The sequence below is a fragment of the Mus caroli genome, unplaced genomic scaffold, assembly GCF_978045245.1.
Source record: "Mus caroli unplaced genomic scaffold, Mus_caroli_1 scaffold_8, whole genome shotgun sequence".
NCBI classification, from domain to species: domain Eukaryota; kingdom Metazoa; phylum Chordata; class Mammalia; order Rodentia; family Muridae; genus Mus; species Mus caroli.
This window is the reverse complement of record NW_028227263.1, coordinates 57,290,311-57,308,579: the sequence shown is the minus strand read 5'-3', so window position 1 is coordinate 57,308,579 and position 18,269 is coordinate 57,290,311. Positions and strand designations below refer to the sequence as shown.

The window sequence follows — 18,269 nt, the reverse complement described above, 5'->3', positions numbered from 1 at the left end:
GACACTCAACACTGTATCCCCACCCAAGAGCTGGGACCTTGGCCTGCATGCTATGTTCCAAAAAGTCAGACTTGTATTTTCCAATTACAATTTTCTTTTCTAGAAAAAAGAAAAACTGAATTGCTACAAGAAAGTAAGGATTGATTTTCCTAAAGCCTGGTGAACGCATGACCATGAAATAGGCCAGTCATTTGTGAATTCCTGTGAGTTTGACTCACTGGAACTGCCCAGTATTTTTTAAATACTATAACAGTCCTTTTATCTCTGTGATATGCTAGTGGCTCAGGAAGAACAAACAGACTAATTTTTTTCACCCAGTTTTCAAAAAATAAAATCAATATGTTTCTGCATTCAGGCAATATTTGCTGGCTATCTATTATATACTGGGATTACAAGGCTGTGAGAACATGGCAGGCAAGACCAAGTTCTTGTCTTTGTGGCGCTTTACAATCTTATATGGAAAGAGAAACCAAATGAGTAAAGTAATATAATAATTAAAAATTACAATGTGTCACGAAGGAAGTAATTGGCCACTAAAGAAACTTGTATTAGACTGGATAGTAAAGAAAAGCTACTGACTGTGTGACATTTAAGTCGATGCAAAAGAGAAGATTCTTTCATGAAAGATGTCACACAGGCTGGACAGAAAGCACAGATCCAATACAGAAGTGGGCAGGAACAGGATCCTACTGAGACAGCTGAGAGCAGAGTGAGCTGAGAAGAATGTAATTAATGTGAATATCTATCAGGGTTGTAGCCTAACGTGGTGTAATCAAAGCTCCATTGCAATGAGAGACACCTTGTTAAAGTTTCAGTATTTTAGCCTTTAATCCCAGGACTCAGGAAGCAGAGAGAGGGGCAAGCAGATCTCTGAGAGCTCAAAATGTACATAGCCAAGGGTTACAGGACAGCCAGGGTTACATAGATAACCCAAAAACAAGCAAAAGAGACTTCTGAGTAATTTCATAATGTAAACTTCTCTCCCACGTGTCTCCAGACAGTTTAACATATTTCACAAACTGCTAAGTCCTTAACACTGGAACATACTTTAAAGAGTCACTAGGTTTCTGACTGCTTGTCAATTCTGTCTTTTTTTGTTTTTTGGTTTTTTTTCCTAGAAAATGCTCAGTATCACCTTCCCAACCCTGTCTGAACTCTCCCTTTGAATAGACTAAGTCAGTTCTCAGACAGAATCTCCCGCTTGAAAATGAGGCAGGAAATCAAATCTGGACACTGCACAAGGAAAATGTATTCTGTTGCTAGCCCTAGACACGGCTCTCAGGATTCTGAGATGAATAGGAAGTTGGGCAAATGCCACTATCAACACTGAGTCTCGGCATTCCACTTATAAGCACTGATGTGGGAAAGTACCTACATTCTCCATAACCATGCCGAGAGAACTGCACATCTGAGGTTTGTCAACTAATCTCCCTCCCCCACAAAAAAAAGAAAAAAAAATCAGACCTTGTAAGAAATAAGTGACTTCTTAAAAAGCATTGGGACTGTGAGCACCATTCAAAACTGAGGGACTTAGAGCAGATGGTGCCACCTGCCCCAGACACTCTTTCCAGAGCTAGTGATGAGAGACAAGTCAGGAGGCAAGAAGTGTGGTTTTGCAAAAATGCCCATGTACCCTAGAGACTAGGGAATCTGTGTAAATGGACACAGTTAACTCCCTTAATGCTGATCTGTAGGCAAGCTCTAGTAATCTGAGTCAAATACAAATTAAATGGCAGCAGAACGATGTGGACTGTTCTATTTGCTTAGAAATTACTACAGAAACTAATGTTGGGTTTAAAGCAGCAACTGTTGACAAAAATCAGGGAGACGCCTTTGTAGACTCACTTTAATGCAGTAGGAAATGCAGTTGTCTTCATAATGCTTGCAACATCTGTGCCTTGGTCCATGCTTGCATCTGAAATCAGACCAGAGAGACAACACTAATCATAATTAATTAAAGTATGTGTGCATATGTATGCATCTCTGGGTGTGCCTATGGATGCATACACTGTGCGTGAGTGTGTTGCAAGCCTATATAAAAATTTCTTAGCAGTAAAGGAGAAAAAGATCCCACTTTCCCCCTAAATGGTCACAGCTTTCTGTAAGACCTACAGAAGCAGAGCTAAGAGAGTGTTGCTTTAATTTTGTTGCTAACACCTTGTACAAAACATGTGACTGCAGATCAAGTGACACACTGTGGAGCAGGGAGACGATACTGGCACTTCTTTGTGACTGAATATGAAAAATATGGCTACACTGTCTACTATATACACCACGAAATTTTAGGAGCTTTAAATCTCTTGTTACAGAGTATGATGACCATAAATCATCCGTGAAGTCAGTCCTTAAACAAAATCATAATGAGAATGTGTTCAGGTTATAGGAATTTATACTTAATTATATTTGAGAGGAAACATCTGGAAAAGAAACCTGATAAAGTGTCGGAATTCAAAATTCAGTTATTAAAATAAATATGGAAATAGGAATCATGTGGGAACTCAAAGGTTATTTGTGACTTAACTGTAAAGCACTTACAGTCTGGAGTTTCATATAAACATTTCTGCCAGGACTACTGTTCATGTGGGACACCGACTCTACGACCCCTCATTTATCCTCAGTATAAAAATGTACGTCAACCAACATGCATCTCAATAGAACTCCTTTTCTTTGAGGGGCTCAAGTTGCGAAGTCGGCAGTCACTGTAGCTTCTTCCAGACAAGTTAACTGTGTCTGTGAGGAGAGTACCACACTTCCCCCTGGGTTCAAACGACAGCAAGCAGCTCGTAGAGCAATGTTCTGGCTCTGTACGTCTCCAGCCCTGTGCAAGACCTCTCGAAAACCAATCTTTGCACTGCAGCTGAGTTACACAGGAAGTTTCTCCTGGCCAAACTCGATGGCACAAGCTCATTCCGACCTCAGCCTGATGTCATGGGAATGATATGCCATATCTGGCCATGTGGAAGTGCTGACCAGAGGTGAGCCACAGAAGTCGGCCTGCCTTGTGCAAACTATCACTCTTCTACATGTCAGGTTTTACTACCAGAACTGCTTCATCAGCAAAGTGCCAATGTCATCAGTACTGTCATGAGAGCTGTCCCTGGTCACCCAGAGTGGATTCCAGTGTCCTAGAATGCTACTCCCAGACGTTTAGGGTTGCTTCTATATAATCCTCGAATGGTTTTACCTGAGTACAGCTGCTCGGGCAAGGCCTGCCAAGGCTGAACGCGCACCAGCCCTCACGAGCCATGCACATTCGTCCTCTCATGCTCTCCCTGCTACATTCAGTTATTCCCATTAAGGCGAACTACACTGTTCTTCACGCAGGCAATCCAAGCCTGTTTTTACACTTGCTTGAGTTCACTGCCACACCTGTTTCTGCCTTTATACTTTCTGTGTCCCCATCTTCTGTTTGCAGTATAGACTAATATGAAAACAAAGAAACAAAAAAAATGAATTTGGCCAAATGTGATTATCACCTATGTCTACAGAGCCCAACAGACAATTCCACAAGTGCCAACCACAGATGACAAGGATTTTGTGACGCATGGTACTTTAACCATTTTTCCAGAGACACAAGCTGGTAGAGGCAAATGATAGGGGAAGGCAGGCAGGCTTTCTATTTTAACTAAGAAATTAAACTGTGTTCATATTTAACCATGGGTTTTTTCCCTCCATCTCTGTCCTTCAGGTTTATTGGAGGGGAGGAGGAAATTCCCACGCACTTCCTCTCACTGTCGCCCACTCACTCTGTTCTAACATCGCTGCCATGACTGCTTCAAGGGCTGATGGCATAACTTCAAACCACTGAATTTAGTTTATTAAATGTCTGTGGTAATATAAAAATGAATATTCAGAATGTAAAGACTTATTTTTCTGTATAATATACAAATAAATATTCCATCCCAGAGCCCAGAGGATTGTCATTGCTGGAGAACACCCTTTACTTGAAGACTGTCCTTACTCCTGTATCATCTTGGTTCTCTCAGCAACTGTTCTCTTTCTAACAGTCCACACGGCCACTGAGCATGCACCAGTGTCTCCGGCCTCCTCCCTTTCCAGCCTCCTTAACTCTGCCCAGAAGGAACAGAAAATGGTTCCAACTCCACGAACTCTGTTTTAAAGGCATGTAATGATGCGGTACCCAATGAGAAAGCATGAGCAACATCCCCTTGCCATTCCCTGCATTCTATAAACTCTAGGTATAGTCATTGCTGGGAACAAAAGAGTAACATCATTTCCTGAAGAGAAAAAGGAAGCCTTACGATACACAGTGACCACGAGACAGGGATAGGTGAAGCACAGGACAGAGCACTCACATGGAGTCCACGAGAGTCCGAACCAGAGCGATTATACTCATTGCTCTCGGCGTTCCCTTGTGCTTCTCCCTCTTCTGCTCCACTTTGGCATATGCTGTCTCTGGTGAGTAAGAGTGTGTGGGAATTTCTTCCTTCCCCACGATAAACCTGGAGGACAGAGCACGGAGTTAGTCGTCCTTGCCCACAGGAAAACAAACAAACCATGTTTACATACAACTACAGTTTAACTTCTTAGTTAAAATAGTTCTTCTCACAACGTACACAAAATAATATTCTCTAAACAAAGAATTTTCTTGACATGATGATATTTTTAAATCAAATTAATCAATTACAATATACTATAGGACTTCTATGAGGCAATCTTTAAGCTAGAACATTTTTAAAGGTGTTACAGTGTGCTTTGAATTTTTCAAGAGAATCAGGTCAGTCTGGATCCACAGGTTGATCATAATTATAACTTCTCATAATCAATCATAATAAAGTTTCTCATTCAGAGTGAAACTAAGTTTATACCACATGGCTGTTAGGTCCAAACAGTTAGGCCCAAACATTTGAGATTTGTGCCCCCAAACCCCAGAATGACAGGCTCAGCTGGGCTGGATTCTGATCAGGTAAACAGAGAGTGCTAGAGGACAGACCTACAGGGGGCATGCCTCGGTGCTTGTGAAGCAATGACTGTCTGTCAGGAAGTGCAACCACCTCCCTTCCCTTCCCTCCCCTACACTTGCTCCAGCAATGGGGCCTCCAGCTCTCTATTAGCACTTTCCTATAACACACAGCAAAGGTCCTGGCTAGCACTTTCCTATAACACACAGCAAAGGTCCTGGCTCTCCTGACTACAAACGCTCCCCACTGCTACTCCAAACTGCCAGGCTGTTTCCAATTACAGACTCCAGTTTACAGCTACCTGCTCCTTTTAAAACCAAGGCTTTCCTACCTTATGCTATTCCCTCTCCATCCCAAGAGACAGCCATCTCATCCCTGAAATTCCCCAATAAGCCTGCCTTTCCTTCCTTGGTTCTGTGGTTTCCCTGCGCCCTCACTTACAGCAGCATTCTTACTGATGAGCAGTGGCCTTACGTAAAGTCACTTGCACATGAAAGGACATTGGGTCCCCAGTAAAACAGTGGTAACTATAAAATAGAAACAACCAAAATTACCTATTCTCATATTTCCTTAGAAAATTTTAAATTCCATTATTGCTATTATTATGTCAATCTACTTATTTTTCTTTGGAAAAAAACAAACACATATAGGAGATGATCATTTGTCAAAACAATGCAATTGAAAGAGTTCCTACCACTAGATAACACTGGGGAAGGGAGCTATCTCAAAAGTTTCACAGCTCTTTCTAACTACACCATAAGAGTCATTGCTGATACAAAGAACAGCTGAACTTACCACCGAAAGAAACCCCACCTTCAGGAGTTTCAGAAAGTCTATCCATATCTAGTGTATTGACTCAAAGAGAGAAGATCAATAATTCTTCACTAATATTCCAGGATTGAGACCGGTGTAAACAAAATAAGAAAACTTCAGTATTTGGAAAATAAAATCAAAACACTGTTATAACTAACCACTGGCCCATCCTGCCCTGGCATACTCAGAAAAACATTTAGCTTTCCGAGTCAAACTGGGTGTGCAAAGGGTTTTTCTCCCATCACGTGGCAGCTGAGAGCCCTGGGAGCTTTTACCACAAAAGAATCTGCTCATTATTTGTGTTTGTGGCTAGAAAGTTTAAGGTCTGCATTCAATTCTATATAAGCAACCAGATAAAACTAGGAAGTCTCTCTAATGTTTTTTGGAACTTACTGCCCTTTTGGCCAGTGCTGATGATCTCACAGTACAGGTGACTCCCTGGAGAAGCTGTCCTTGTCTCTATGCAAGTGACTGAGTAGTCCTTTACCTGTAGCCTAACAGCCCTATGAAGCACCCCCAATAAGCACCATCTGAATAGTATGCATCCCTGGCTAAAGAGTGGGGACTGTGAAACTGTCCATTTTCTTTGCCATCAAGTGTTTGTAACATCGTAAGAATGAATGAATGAATGAATGAATGAATGAATGAATGAATGAATGAATATAGTAACAACATGCAATATACCTATTACATGTCAATCTTATTTTTCCTTTGGAAAAATCAAATACATATAGGAGATGATCATTTGTCAAAACAATGCAATTGAAAATGTTGGCACAGAGTCAACAAGCATTTCATAAATGTTATGTCACTTAATCCCACAGTAATATTACAGGTACTGTATTTCCCATGAGTTTGAATAAAGGACAGCCCTGTGTATAAGATTCACATTGTCAGCAACAAATAGAAAGTTGTCTAGAACAGTGATTCTCAACCTGTAGTTTGTAACCCCTTTGTGGGGGGGGGGGCACATAATATATCCTACAAATCAAATATTTACTTGCAATTTGTAATAGTAGCAAAATGACAGTTATAAAGTAGAATGAAATAATTTTATGGTTGGGAGTCACCAAAACCTGAGGAACTGTACTAAAGGGTCACAGCATTAGGAAGGTCACTGCTGTGGAGTCTAATGTCATAACCCTGAGCCACGCCTCTTTAACACCTGCACTGACTCTTCTCCCAGGGTCCTTCCCCTTTGCCTCCAGCTACTCCAGTGCCTTTCTATTCCTATCTGCAGAGACTTTCTCCTTAAAATTGCCTGAGGAAGCTTCATAAAGTGTAGATCAGAACTTGATATTCTCACCATCAGAGAACTTCACCAGCCTCTTGAGTTAACACTGGACAACCAGACTGCCCTTACCTTCAGCAGGCTGAGATCTGCAGGTAAACCAGCTTTAGTGCTGCTGTCTGCATCTTTCTTTCCTACATGTTTGTTAAATATTCCTCTTCTGCCTTTCAAAAGTCCCCTTCTTCCTTCTGTACTGCCAACTGCTCTCCTCTCATGGGGGTGGGGGAGCCATCAGGAAAATGATGACTTAGCACTTAATTTGCTCTATTACAGAAGTTGGCTTTTGGGGGTGTTTTGTTTTGTTTTAATCTTGTAAGTATTCTTGGCAGTTTTCCTGCTTTATTCTCTGCCTTGATTCCTATCCACAACCTGGAAAGCAACAGTGTTAGTTCTGGCTGAGATATACAACTGAAAAATCCAGTCCCCCTTTTGTAATATCAGCACAATTTTAATTAATACAGTCCTCTCTATAGCCTTTGAAGGCAGAAATACATCTGACTCATTCATTGTTGCATTCTTGACACAGTACACATCTGGAGACAAAGAAAAAGCATAACCAAATAAATACTGAATGGATGATATCTTTATAGCTTATGGACTCTTTTACAGGTAGGATGCATTAAACTACAGGTGCTAAATTAGAGTCAAGTTTTATGCTCTAAAGCTTTTTGCTTGAGTCTGGCCTGGGGACATTAAACTCTGCTGCTTTATGAATGGTTGCATTGGATGGAGGAGACTTATCCTCTATAAAACAATGTGTGTTTGTGGTAGAGTAATCACAATCTATCGAGGATGGGCGCTTCCTTCAAGGCTGATGGTGACTGTATCTATTTGTGTCCATCTATGTTCCATTATGGCCAATACCCTCAAACCTATCAAGCGCTGAATATTCTTTTCTCATAAACTTTACCACTGTCAGGAAGTCATACTTGCTAAGTTTGGCCACCACAAGTACTTTTCTGTTCCCTCCCTTCTGTAATTAATGTTGAATGTTGAATTTTTTGACAGGCTATAATCTCATTATATGCATTTGTAACAACAATCAGACAGGGGATGATGGGAAGGTGCAGAATAGAAATTCATGCCAGGTAACACTTTAGGAAACCTCTAAAAACAATGTACATTAACCCATTACTCTCTAGCAATGAAACTTGACAATTAAAACAGAATCTAGCTTTTGTTTTAGAATTATGTGCTATCTTTAAGTATCTAGGAGTAATCAATGGACAATAAATGCAATATAAAATGAAATCCACCCTGTTTAGTTGAAGGGCATATACCATATAAATGCTGTATATACCGTATGAAAATTGAATAACATTCACTCAGTATTTATTTGGTTATGTTTTTACTTTGTCTCCAGATGTGTACTGTGTCAAGAATACAACAATGAATGAGTCAGATGTATTTCTGCCTTCAGAGGCTGAGGAGAGGACAGTTAATTAAAATTGTGCTGATATTACAAAGGGGAGACTGGATTTTTTTGGTTGTATCTCTCAGCCAGAACTAACATTGTTACTTTCCAAGTTGTGGATAGGAATAAAGGTAGAGAATAAGACAGGAAATGGCCACACATTTCACTGATGCCTTCCCATCTCTGAGAGGATGGCTGACAGGACAGAAGGAAGAAGGCTGACTTGTGAAAGGCAGAAACATCTGCAATGCTTAACAACCTTGTTTAACAAGAATTCCTGTAACAATGAGCATTTTTCTAGAATATTGTCCTATAGCCCAGAAAAAGTTAAGCACAAGCATTCCAAACTCAGCCCTGACTCAAAGTGCATGTGAAGAAGGGATACAACACTATCTCAAGTATCGTCAAGATTTTCTAAAGATTTGGTTGGCATCTTAGGAAACTGAGGCAAGGTTATCTCTTCAGGAAATCATCTTTTGGTTTTGTCATTGACTTTCAGTTTTTAAAACATGCTTCATCATCATTTAAGAACAAAGGAAAGGTTTTTTTCTCATATATCTCTTAATGAAAACCTTAAAGTAAACCATTTTCCATGGATCATGGCTTCAGAAGTCTAGTTATCAAAGTTTTATTACAACTTTTCTTCCCCTCCTCGCCGCACACCCCCATGGGGATTGTACCCAGGGCCTCCCACATTCCAGGCAGGTGCTCTACCACTAAGCCCTGAGAAACTGACCATCACACAGTTTCCTGCCATCCTCCCTAGCACACTTAGCTTTCAGTGCTACACTGGGAGTCAGGTTGTAGGAAATGGAAAATGGTCCACTGGTCTTCACCTTCTTCCATTTAACTTGTAGTTTCTCTCTTGAACCTTCCCATTACCCCACAAATCACAGTACTTATCTTCCTACCTCTAGCTCTCTGTTATCCAATGTCCCATATACTTCTGCTGGACTCATCTTTCAAATTCACTGTTAACCACCCCCCTCAGACACTGTTAGGTGTCTACTACCCACTTAATAAGTCCAAACCAGTCTCTCCCTACCCTGACCCTTCAGTCTTAAACACTCTGATACCACTAATATTTTATTCCCCAGCAGACATTTTGATTCAGCTTTACCAACAGTGATCTTCTTCATTGTTCCTTATCTAAAGCTCTGCCTCAAATTCACATCCCCTAAAAGATGGAGAGTCTGTGATCTGAATGCGCACTAGTGTGAGCCCTGCACTAGAGCAACTTATGGGCAAGCTCCTCAGAATGGCCATATAAGATGATGTCCCCAAGGCATGCCCACACTTTTCTCTCTGAAACTTGCAGTGAATGCCATGCTACCAAACTTCACTAGGCAAGTATTCCATGGACACTGAAAAATAAAATAAGTAACACTTCTGACACAAACTGGGAAAACATTGGATTTGGACTGAGTATGTCCGGTGAGATGTTAGTAGAATATTCCATTAAACATATGACAAATGTTGCAGAGTGGTTGCAAAAAATGTCTACTTTGTTAAGATGTTTTGAGTTATAAAATATAATAATGGTGATAACTAATACAGTAACTTATACAGTATATATAATAGTCCAATTTCCATGTTAATAGATGAGGTGAACAAATACAATGCTCTAAGAACACTTTAGACCATGTGCTTGACAGTCCATAAGTCCCACCCATAAACTCAACTTAGTCTAAGAAATTACTTAATAAACTATCCATAAATTCAAGGATGTAACATTGTGACTTTTATGACTACTGTCAGATTAAAAACTAAATTAACGAAACTTTATTGGAATTATATACACTCAATATTTTTAGAAGATTAACTTGCAACTTCTCTCACCACAAAGACAGAATGTTACTTACCTAAGTGCAGAAAATGTAAAGCCTTTTAAGCCATCTTTGCACCTAAAACAAAAATTCGCAATCATAAAATGACATGTTTTGGAATATAAAGTAGTATATAAAATAGCATTCCTTCCTAAAAATGGTTTAAAGTGTAAAAACTTTCGATAATGACATAAGCAATGAAAAATACAGCAAGTCGCCTTCCACAAAACAGCTAGCATACTAAAGATTTCCTCTGGCATAGGAACACAACTCAGGGCTCAATACTCAGAGCTGGGGAAAGGGATGCTAAAGTCAATCTCCTAAGGGCTCCGCTGGATCTAGAATACAGCTATGACGCTCTTCATCCCTCCTGATCCCTGTGGGCTGAGTCCCTACGAAGTAGGGCAGCACATGCACTCTCTGAGTATCTCACCCACGCCAATTCCTGCCTCTTAATTCAGAGGGTGGAGTGCAACAAGGGGCCGAGCAGGCACAGAAAGGCTTCAAATTCACTGCAACATACCACAAAGCCACTGATTAAGGCCAAGCAGGAAGAGAACATGGGATAGGCACAGACTGAGACTGGAAGGAGAAGAATTCAAATAGTAGTTCTTGAATGTTTATCATTGCTGTGCAGTTTGGGAGCTTTAGTCAGGTTTCCTTTGATAACAACACAGCCATGGGGGGTAGGCTTGTGTGCATTTGTACTTTCGTGGGTGCTTAAGACCTGCAACAACCTTACCTCATGGAGGCCACAGGACTAACAGACTAACCGAATTCAGAATTCCAGGTGCACAGGGGTAGTGGCAGTGATAATCTGAATGATCAAGCATTTCTCCCTCCCATCCTTCTGTTAATTGCATTGTCTTTAGCCAGGGAAGATGCAGGCTATGTTGTAATTAAAATTCTCAGATTAACACTAAGTATTTAAAATAGACTTAAAGACATTAGAAATACTCAAAAGCCCTTTCAGCAAAAAAGGTTATACCAACAAGGAACCTTTGATATAATCCGTCATAAAAGGGATTTGGAGAATTTATTATCAAAATCTCTTGAAAAAAATCTGTAATGATTAATGACAAAATGACAGTCTCATTGGACTCAAATTTAAAAAGTGCATCTTCAAATGTAAGTGGATAATTCATTCTGCTCGTCACCTGTATGACAAGCCATAAAGAAAATATATGAAACAACTGCCTTAATTTTAAAATAAATTTTATTTGTACGTGACCTAAAATCTTACAAATATTTAAGCCTCGTGAAGATGTTTTAAAACAGTTAAGCTTTATGCCAGTTAAACATGGTGACTGACTTAGTGGTCATGTTGACAGTGGGAAATGTAACCAAAAGTTTACATTTAGGTAATACATGACATAACTATCTACACAGAATGTGAAGGAAGGCAAAGGGATTTATAAATTAAAGTAACCGTGTGCTTGGGAAAATTACATTACTTAAACTTATGTTTTTCCACCAAAAGAAAGTGTTTCAAAGAAATTTAAAACCCATAATCTAGATTGGTGGGGTGGTGACGGAGTGGGCAAGGGACCTATTGACTAGGAAAAAGAAAGCAATAGATCAATTAAAAGATTATGGACATCTGGGAATAAATCTTGGTCTTGGGATGTTATTGTTAAAAGATGTCCATTTGTCTTTGTGCAGTGTTGAATGGTGAAAAGATTCTGACAACCTGGTCTAGTCAGCAAGGCATATTTGTGGCTCTGCACAATACATTTCATTGCAGACCAAACATCAAAAAGTAGCTTTCAAGCATAAAGAGGGCGTATACAAATGAGTTTGCAATTTCATTATGATCAAAGTCTGGCTCTTCAGTAGAACCCTGTGGGAAGCATTTCATATTGATAAAGTCTTAACATGGATTCAAAAGGGGTTGTTCTTTCTCCCATTCACGTGTCTAAGGTTTGTTAAGGTAACTGAGGGTCAAAAGAACAATAAAGTAATTATTCTGCAAGAAGAATCTTTAAAATGTGGCCCCACATTTTGACACTGAATGTATTGTGCAGGTATTAACTTAACTGTGAAACACTACTGAGAATCTATGTTAAATGTGGAAGGCATGACCCAAAGATTTCAACAAGGCAGAGCAAATCAAGTCTTCATCTAAGTGTCTATTACCTACTGGGTATCTACCATGTGCAGGAACTGGCTTAGGTTCCATTACACGTCCATGGGCACAAGAACATCACACTCTCATCTGACATGCACCTTGCGGGAGAGGTTCCAAAGTACAAGACCCAGAATAATTGATGGGGGGGGGGGGGGGCTCCCAGGCAGGGGAGGGAGGACCTGGCTTTTCCTTTCGGGATAGAATATGTCAAGCTTTAAGAAGGCAACGATGATTATCAGTTCCAAACTTTAAGGAACTGAGGGAGGGAATTTCAATTGGAAGCCACAAGTACAGAGCTGTCCTGAGTGCACACAGCAGAGAGAGAAGTTGCTAGAACTGAGGGAAAGAGGTGAGTGGCACAATGGTAGGAAATATAGCCACGGAAAACGGAGGAAGTTTCTACCATGCAGAGGCACCTTTGGGCAAGGGAAGGACTTTGGAAGGATCTCAGTAGAGGAGGATCTGTCTAAAGTTATATGAGAAGTATTTCGGCCACTGAGTGGAAAACAGATGATAGGAAGGCTGAGTTAGAGGCCTGAGGACGGTGGCCACAGTTGGAAGGGAAAGGAGAAGAACGTGAATATATGTCAAGGGTGAGCAATCAAAATTTCTTCCTAGATTGAATGTGGAATAAACAAGAGAGAATTCTATACCTACTGACAGATCTGGGTTAAAGCAAAGAGAATACAATAGCCATCTACTGACTTGAGAAACTGTATAGGATTCAGGGAGAAAATGAACTTTGTTTTGGAAATATAAGTATGAGATGTGCCTGAGCTGAATACCAGATAGTAAAGGTTGCAGGCAGCTGACTATGAAGGTCTGGGGACCATGGGGGACAACTTTTTACACAGTGTGTAAACACAGGAGGCTAGATACAACCACAAATAAGGAACCAAGTACAGGTGTAGAAATGTCAGGTTGCATGTCTATGTATACATGATTTATCCATAAGCTCTAACACAGAAAGACATTTCATCAATTTCTCTAAAATAACGTCTCACTTGACTTTCAACTGTCCATCAAGCTAATGCATTGAGCCATGTGTGACTAAACTTGCTATTTAGTCTGTGCAGACGACACAAACTAACACAATTCAGCCCCCAGTCACTTTTGCAAGGCTCTATGCTAATGTGAGGTGTAATAAGAAGAAGCCAATGATGACAAAGGAGAAAGGGGTTTTCAGCTCTGCAGCAAAAATCTCAGTAGATATACAACTATTATCAAAGACTCAGGTTGGAACTATAGGCTGCATTTCAGGAAGCAGAGTCTAATACTTATGTTATCAAAATAGCATCCTTGATCAAATGTCCAAATTTTGAGTTAGATGTATAAGTAATGGTAAAAGAAACAATTCTGTACAATTCTGTACAATTCTCCCCCAAGCTTACTTTAATTCCTGTGAAACGACTTGCATGAGACTCTGTGCTGTACTTTACAGCCCTCACCAGCAGAGGTCACTACAGAGCCACCCTGGAAGAACTTGTGCCAAGGAAGCAACATATCTGGCAAGCTTTCCTCTAAATGCACTTTACAAGGAATTCAAAATATCATTAGGAAAATGTTAGATTATGCTTTGTTAAATAAATATCATGATATCTGAGTTTTGATGGTTCTGTTTCTATAGTTCTGTAATTTCAGAGTTGTAAAATAGTTTGCATTGGTCGCAGGATGTGTGACTTGCCACTTTTGCCTCAGTCAGACTACAGTCCCCAAGACACTGAAAACAGTGAGAATGGAAATTGTTTTTTCTGCTTAGTTTTCAACGATTCCGTTAAGTTAATGTAATCAATATAAAATGTTCCCTAAATTTCACTTACACTATTTCTTCGTGAAAAAAAAAATGCACGTTATAGGAAAATCTTGATAGCTACAAGGTTTATAGATATAATTGTTTTAACCAACCTTGAAAGAATTATAAGGCTCAATTATTTTTACATGCACATAGGCACACACACATGCACACGCACACACACACTCCAAACTATGGGGAGAGGACAGTTATCATGTATCAATTACTATCCTCCGGTGCTCTGTGCTGGCTCTGACGCATTGAACAGTTTCCATGAAACCGAACTATTACACGTAGCTAAGGGTACACACTCTACCTTAATCCCCTCAGTGATAATTAACTGAGCATCTGCTACACAACAGGCAACTTGCTGGTCAACCGGGGACTGCAGACACCTTTGCATCGTGCCTTAAGTACCTGAACATCACTTCCAACCTTAGACTTAAATTATGACTCACGTGGTACAGAGATGAAAAAGGAAAGACAAATTAGAAAAACTGGTTTTAAAAGAAACTGCTCAGAGTTCAAATATTGAGATTTTTACAAATCTGATGTTATGAAAAAAATGACCAATGATAATAACAGCCATGTATCAACAAAATTTGGAGTTTTTCAATTGCTGTATCATTGATACCAAAACCACAAATTAATTTGGAATAAATCCAATGGAAATTTTTTAAAGTCTAAAAAGAATGAATGCATATACTTAAATGCCTCAGATTTTGGGGGTCATGACTGCTCATTCTAATGGAAACTCATGGAGTTGAGGAGATAGCTTAGTGGCTGAGAGCACCTGTTGCTCAGGCAACGGATCTGGGTTCAGTTCCTGGCGGGAAGACAGTAGCTCAAACCCATCAGTAACTCCAGAAAGGCCAACAGCCTTTCTGACCTCCATGGGCACTAGGCACACATAAGGTGTGCATACATACACCCAGGCAAAACACTCACTTATATAAGAGAAGTGAGTAAGTAAATCTAAAACATGCAATTTCAAGTAGTTTGTTTTTAATAAACTAAATTTTTATTCTTGCAAAATAATAAGGCTTTGTAGTTTATTTTCTACCTCATTTTCAAAAGTAGGATTATACCTTAGTACTAAATTATAATTCAAAATATGAGATTTGACCAATAGTTGTATATTTTATTACATTTGCTTATCATGCAAATGACAAAAAACTGGAATAGAATAAATTGCATTTTACATTTGTTTTAAATTTGTAATGTCTTAATCATAAGTGCATATGTAAATAGGTTAAGCTGACTGCTTCAAAGTTATTATTCAGACTTAGGATATGTGTGGTTAAAACATTACAATGCCTAAATGGACACTGCAGAACCTTCTCCTTACAGCTATTATTATTTGAACAATAAGCTAGAGCTTCGTGGGGCTAGAGAGATGGCTCAGCAGTTAAGAGCACTGTCAGCTCTTCCAGAGTTCAATTCCCAGAAACCTCATGGTGGCTCACAACCATCTGGGATGGGATCTGATGCCCTCTTTTGGAGTGTCTGAAGAGAGCGACAATGTACTCACATATACATACAATAAATAAATAAATCTTTTTTAAAAACTTAAAATAAGTAATAAAAACAAAAACCAGTGGAGCTTTGTTTCAGCCTCCATATACCACTGAACATGACAAATAGAGCAAGCCATGTGTTCTTACTGTAAGCTATGCCATACACAGCCGTCCAGAGCTAGAAGAACAGCAGTTACATCAGGAAAGTTTGTTTTGTTTCTCCATGAGCAATCCTACTCCAAATAATCTCAATAAATCCTCTTTGTGCACCTTCAAGTGAATCAACAACACTGCTTTTTACTCTCATAAATATTTTTTTGAATGCTCATTTCATGCCTGGAACCCTGGGGATTGGGTTGGTCCCCAAGAACCCAAAGAATGCCGCTGAGGCAGGCAGCATTTACAGGGAACCAAGTGTGAACCTCCAAATGATTGCTGTGCACTGCCGTCTGCTGTGTCCCACATACAAATCAGAAACAGTTGGGCTTAAACGCACAGCAACAACTCCAACAGAATCAGATTTCTCCTTAAACTTGGAAAAGCTTCGATGGGTTTTGCTTAAAATCCAAGCACTAGGAAAAGTAGTGTTCCAAGCTTTCTGCAATAGCTTAAAGCCAAGAATCACCCGAAGAGAAATGTCAATAGGATACATTTCTGTAGAGCTGTGGTGGTCAAGCCTGAAGGAGTAGAAGGCGACTTCCAGGACCCAGGCTGAAGGGTCTGGCTGCAGGCTCCTCACCAGGAATGCCTGCTCACACTTGGCACATTAAAGGTACTAGGAATAAGACTGAAATTACTTTTCACACAAGTTCAAGAAAAAAATTAGCAAGTGCCTCAAATTCGTAGCATTGCTAGAAATAAAAGTTTTTATAGTAAATGCAATTAATTATAACCATTATTATTTTAAAGGACCTCAAGACTGGTAAATACTATGAATTTTTTCTCCTCCCATAATTATTGAGAAAAAGATGAAACAAAATATTTTAAATAGATCATAATAATGTATTTCAAATATATTGGTATCTATGTCACTAATATAGCAAATGAGTTTTCACAGTGAGCAAAGTGATCAGCTACCTGAAAATATTAACATTAGTCTCTCATTATTGAGAAATGTATGCCAAAGAAGAAAACTCCCTCCAAAGAGTTTAGTTATCAGAAGACAACAGGAAGTCCATCTCAAATGGCTGCTCTCTAGCTTGAGTTCCGACTGTGAAGAAGAAATACCATAGAGAGATAAGCATCTGTAAGTGTCCAAAGATAACCACAGATACAAAGCAAGACAGTCATTCAGCTGGTGCTACACAAACTTTACATGCTACAAAGGGCATGCTTAAAGGAACAGGCGCTCAGCTCCATACTTTCAAACCATGATTTGCCTGAAATCATGCTTTGGTCAAGACTTGAGGCTGCCTTTCTGCACTGCCTCCCCTCCAAAACAGCTACTTTCTATATGAGAAATGTAAAGCCTTGGAAGCTATCACTGACTTACTGCAGGCGTGGACTCTTTCTCTAGATCCACAGAATTTGGAGACTCCAACAGTGGAGTCAAAGGATGTATTGCAACTTGTGTTACAAGAAATCCTCCAAATGGTTCTCCTGCAGATTCATGCTAACACTGGGAACTAGGGGGCTGGGGAAAGTTTCAGAAACAAAATCTCAATGGTTTCTAACAAGTTTATTCTATGCTCATGCCACATGTGTATCAGGGCTGGCTATTGGTAGACTAGTGGCCATCTTTATTTTGTCTTAGTGTGACAGAAAGATGTCCATCTGGAATGAATGTGAGTTGTCAAGAGGAGAAAGAAAGAAAATGTAGAAAACTGGACTCCTGCTTCTAATTAAGTATAAGTCACTTCCACTTAAATTACTCAGCCAAAGCACATCCCAAGTCCAGGTACGGTGGATGCAGGAGAGGGAATGTGTGCTTTCCTATGGAGGCACCACACAAGTCTGCAAACAGCAGCACCTGTCTACTATTAATGCCAAACATGTAACTGCTGAGAATCAATTATGTTTATTTAGAATATTTAAAGAAATTCAAAACAAAATTCCTCTTTTCTACAGAACGTGATACCATTAATCAATCCATGTTTCTCGCACTAATTTCAAGCAGGGTGATTAGATAAAAGATCTTTCTGGTAACAGGCTTTTCTATAGCACATTAGGTATTTACAGTTGTGCATACACTGTGTGTACAGTTTAAGATTCTTTACTAATTCCTTAGTCCTTCAGACAGTTCAGAGCATTATCATTACACTGAACTGACAACAATATTGCACAGCAGATAGACCACTTAGTAAAAATATATTGAAAGAAAAATGTAATCTATTTAAAAATGAAAAAATCTATCAGTTGTGAAGCAATTATATTCCAAATAGGGCACCAAGTACCTTGGATTCATTCCTATAGCAGAAACTCTGGGGCTTGTCTATTTTGACTTTCAGGTTTTGAAACAATTTAGTTTTGAATCAGCAACCTGAATACCTATCAACAGCTCCTAGCACTCAACCAGCACACAGGCTCTTTTAATTTATTCATTCTGCTGAGCACATGGACATAAGCA

General features: G+C 39.6%; 1 protein-coding gene across 2 annotated transcripts in view; it reads right to left on the bottom strand.

The window, feature by feature from the left end:
- Tmem135 (transmembrane protein 135) overlaps window positions 1-18,269 on the bottom strand; it is a 262,399-nt gene that overhangs the window by 11,962 nt on the left and 232,168 nt on the right. For both annotated transcript variants that reach the window (XM_021167719.3, XM_021167721.3), the window contains 3 exons: window positions 10,303-10,344; window positions 4,317-4,463; window positions 1,846-1,915 (listed from right to left, as the gene is read on the bottom strand). In XM_021167719.3, the coding sequence (XP_021023378.1) occupies window positions 1,846-1,915; window positions 4,317-4,463; window positions 10,303-10,344 (259 nt within the window). The remainder of the gene's footprint in view (window positions 1-1,845; window positions 1,916-4,316; window positions 4,464-10,302; window positions 10,345-18,269) is intronic.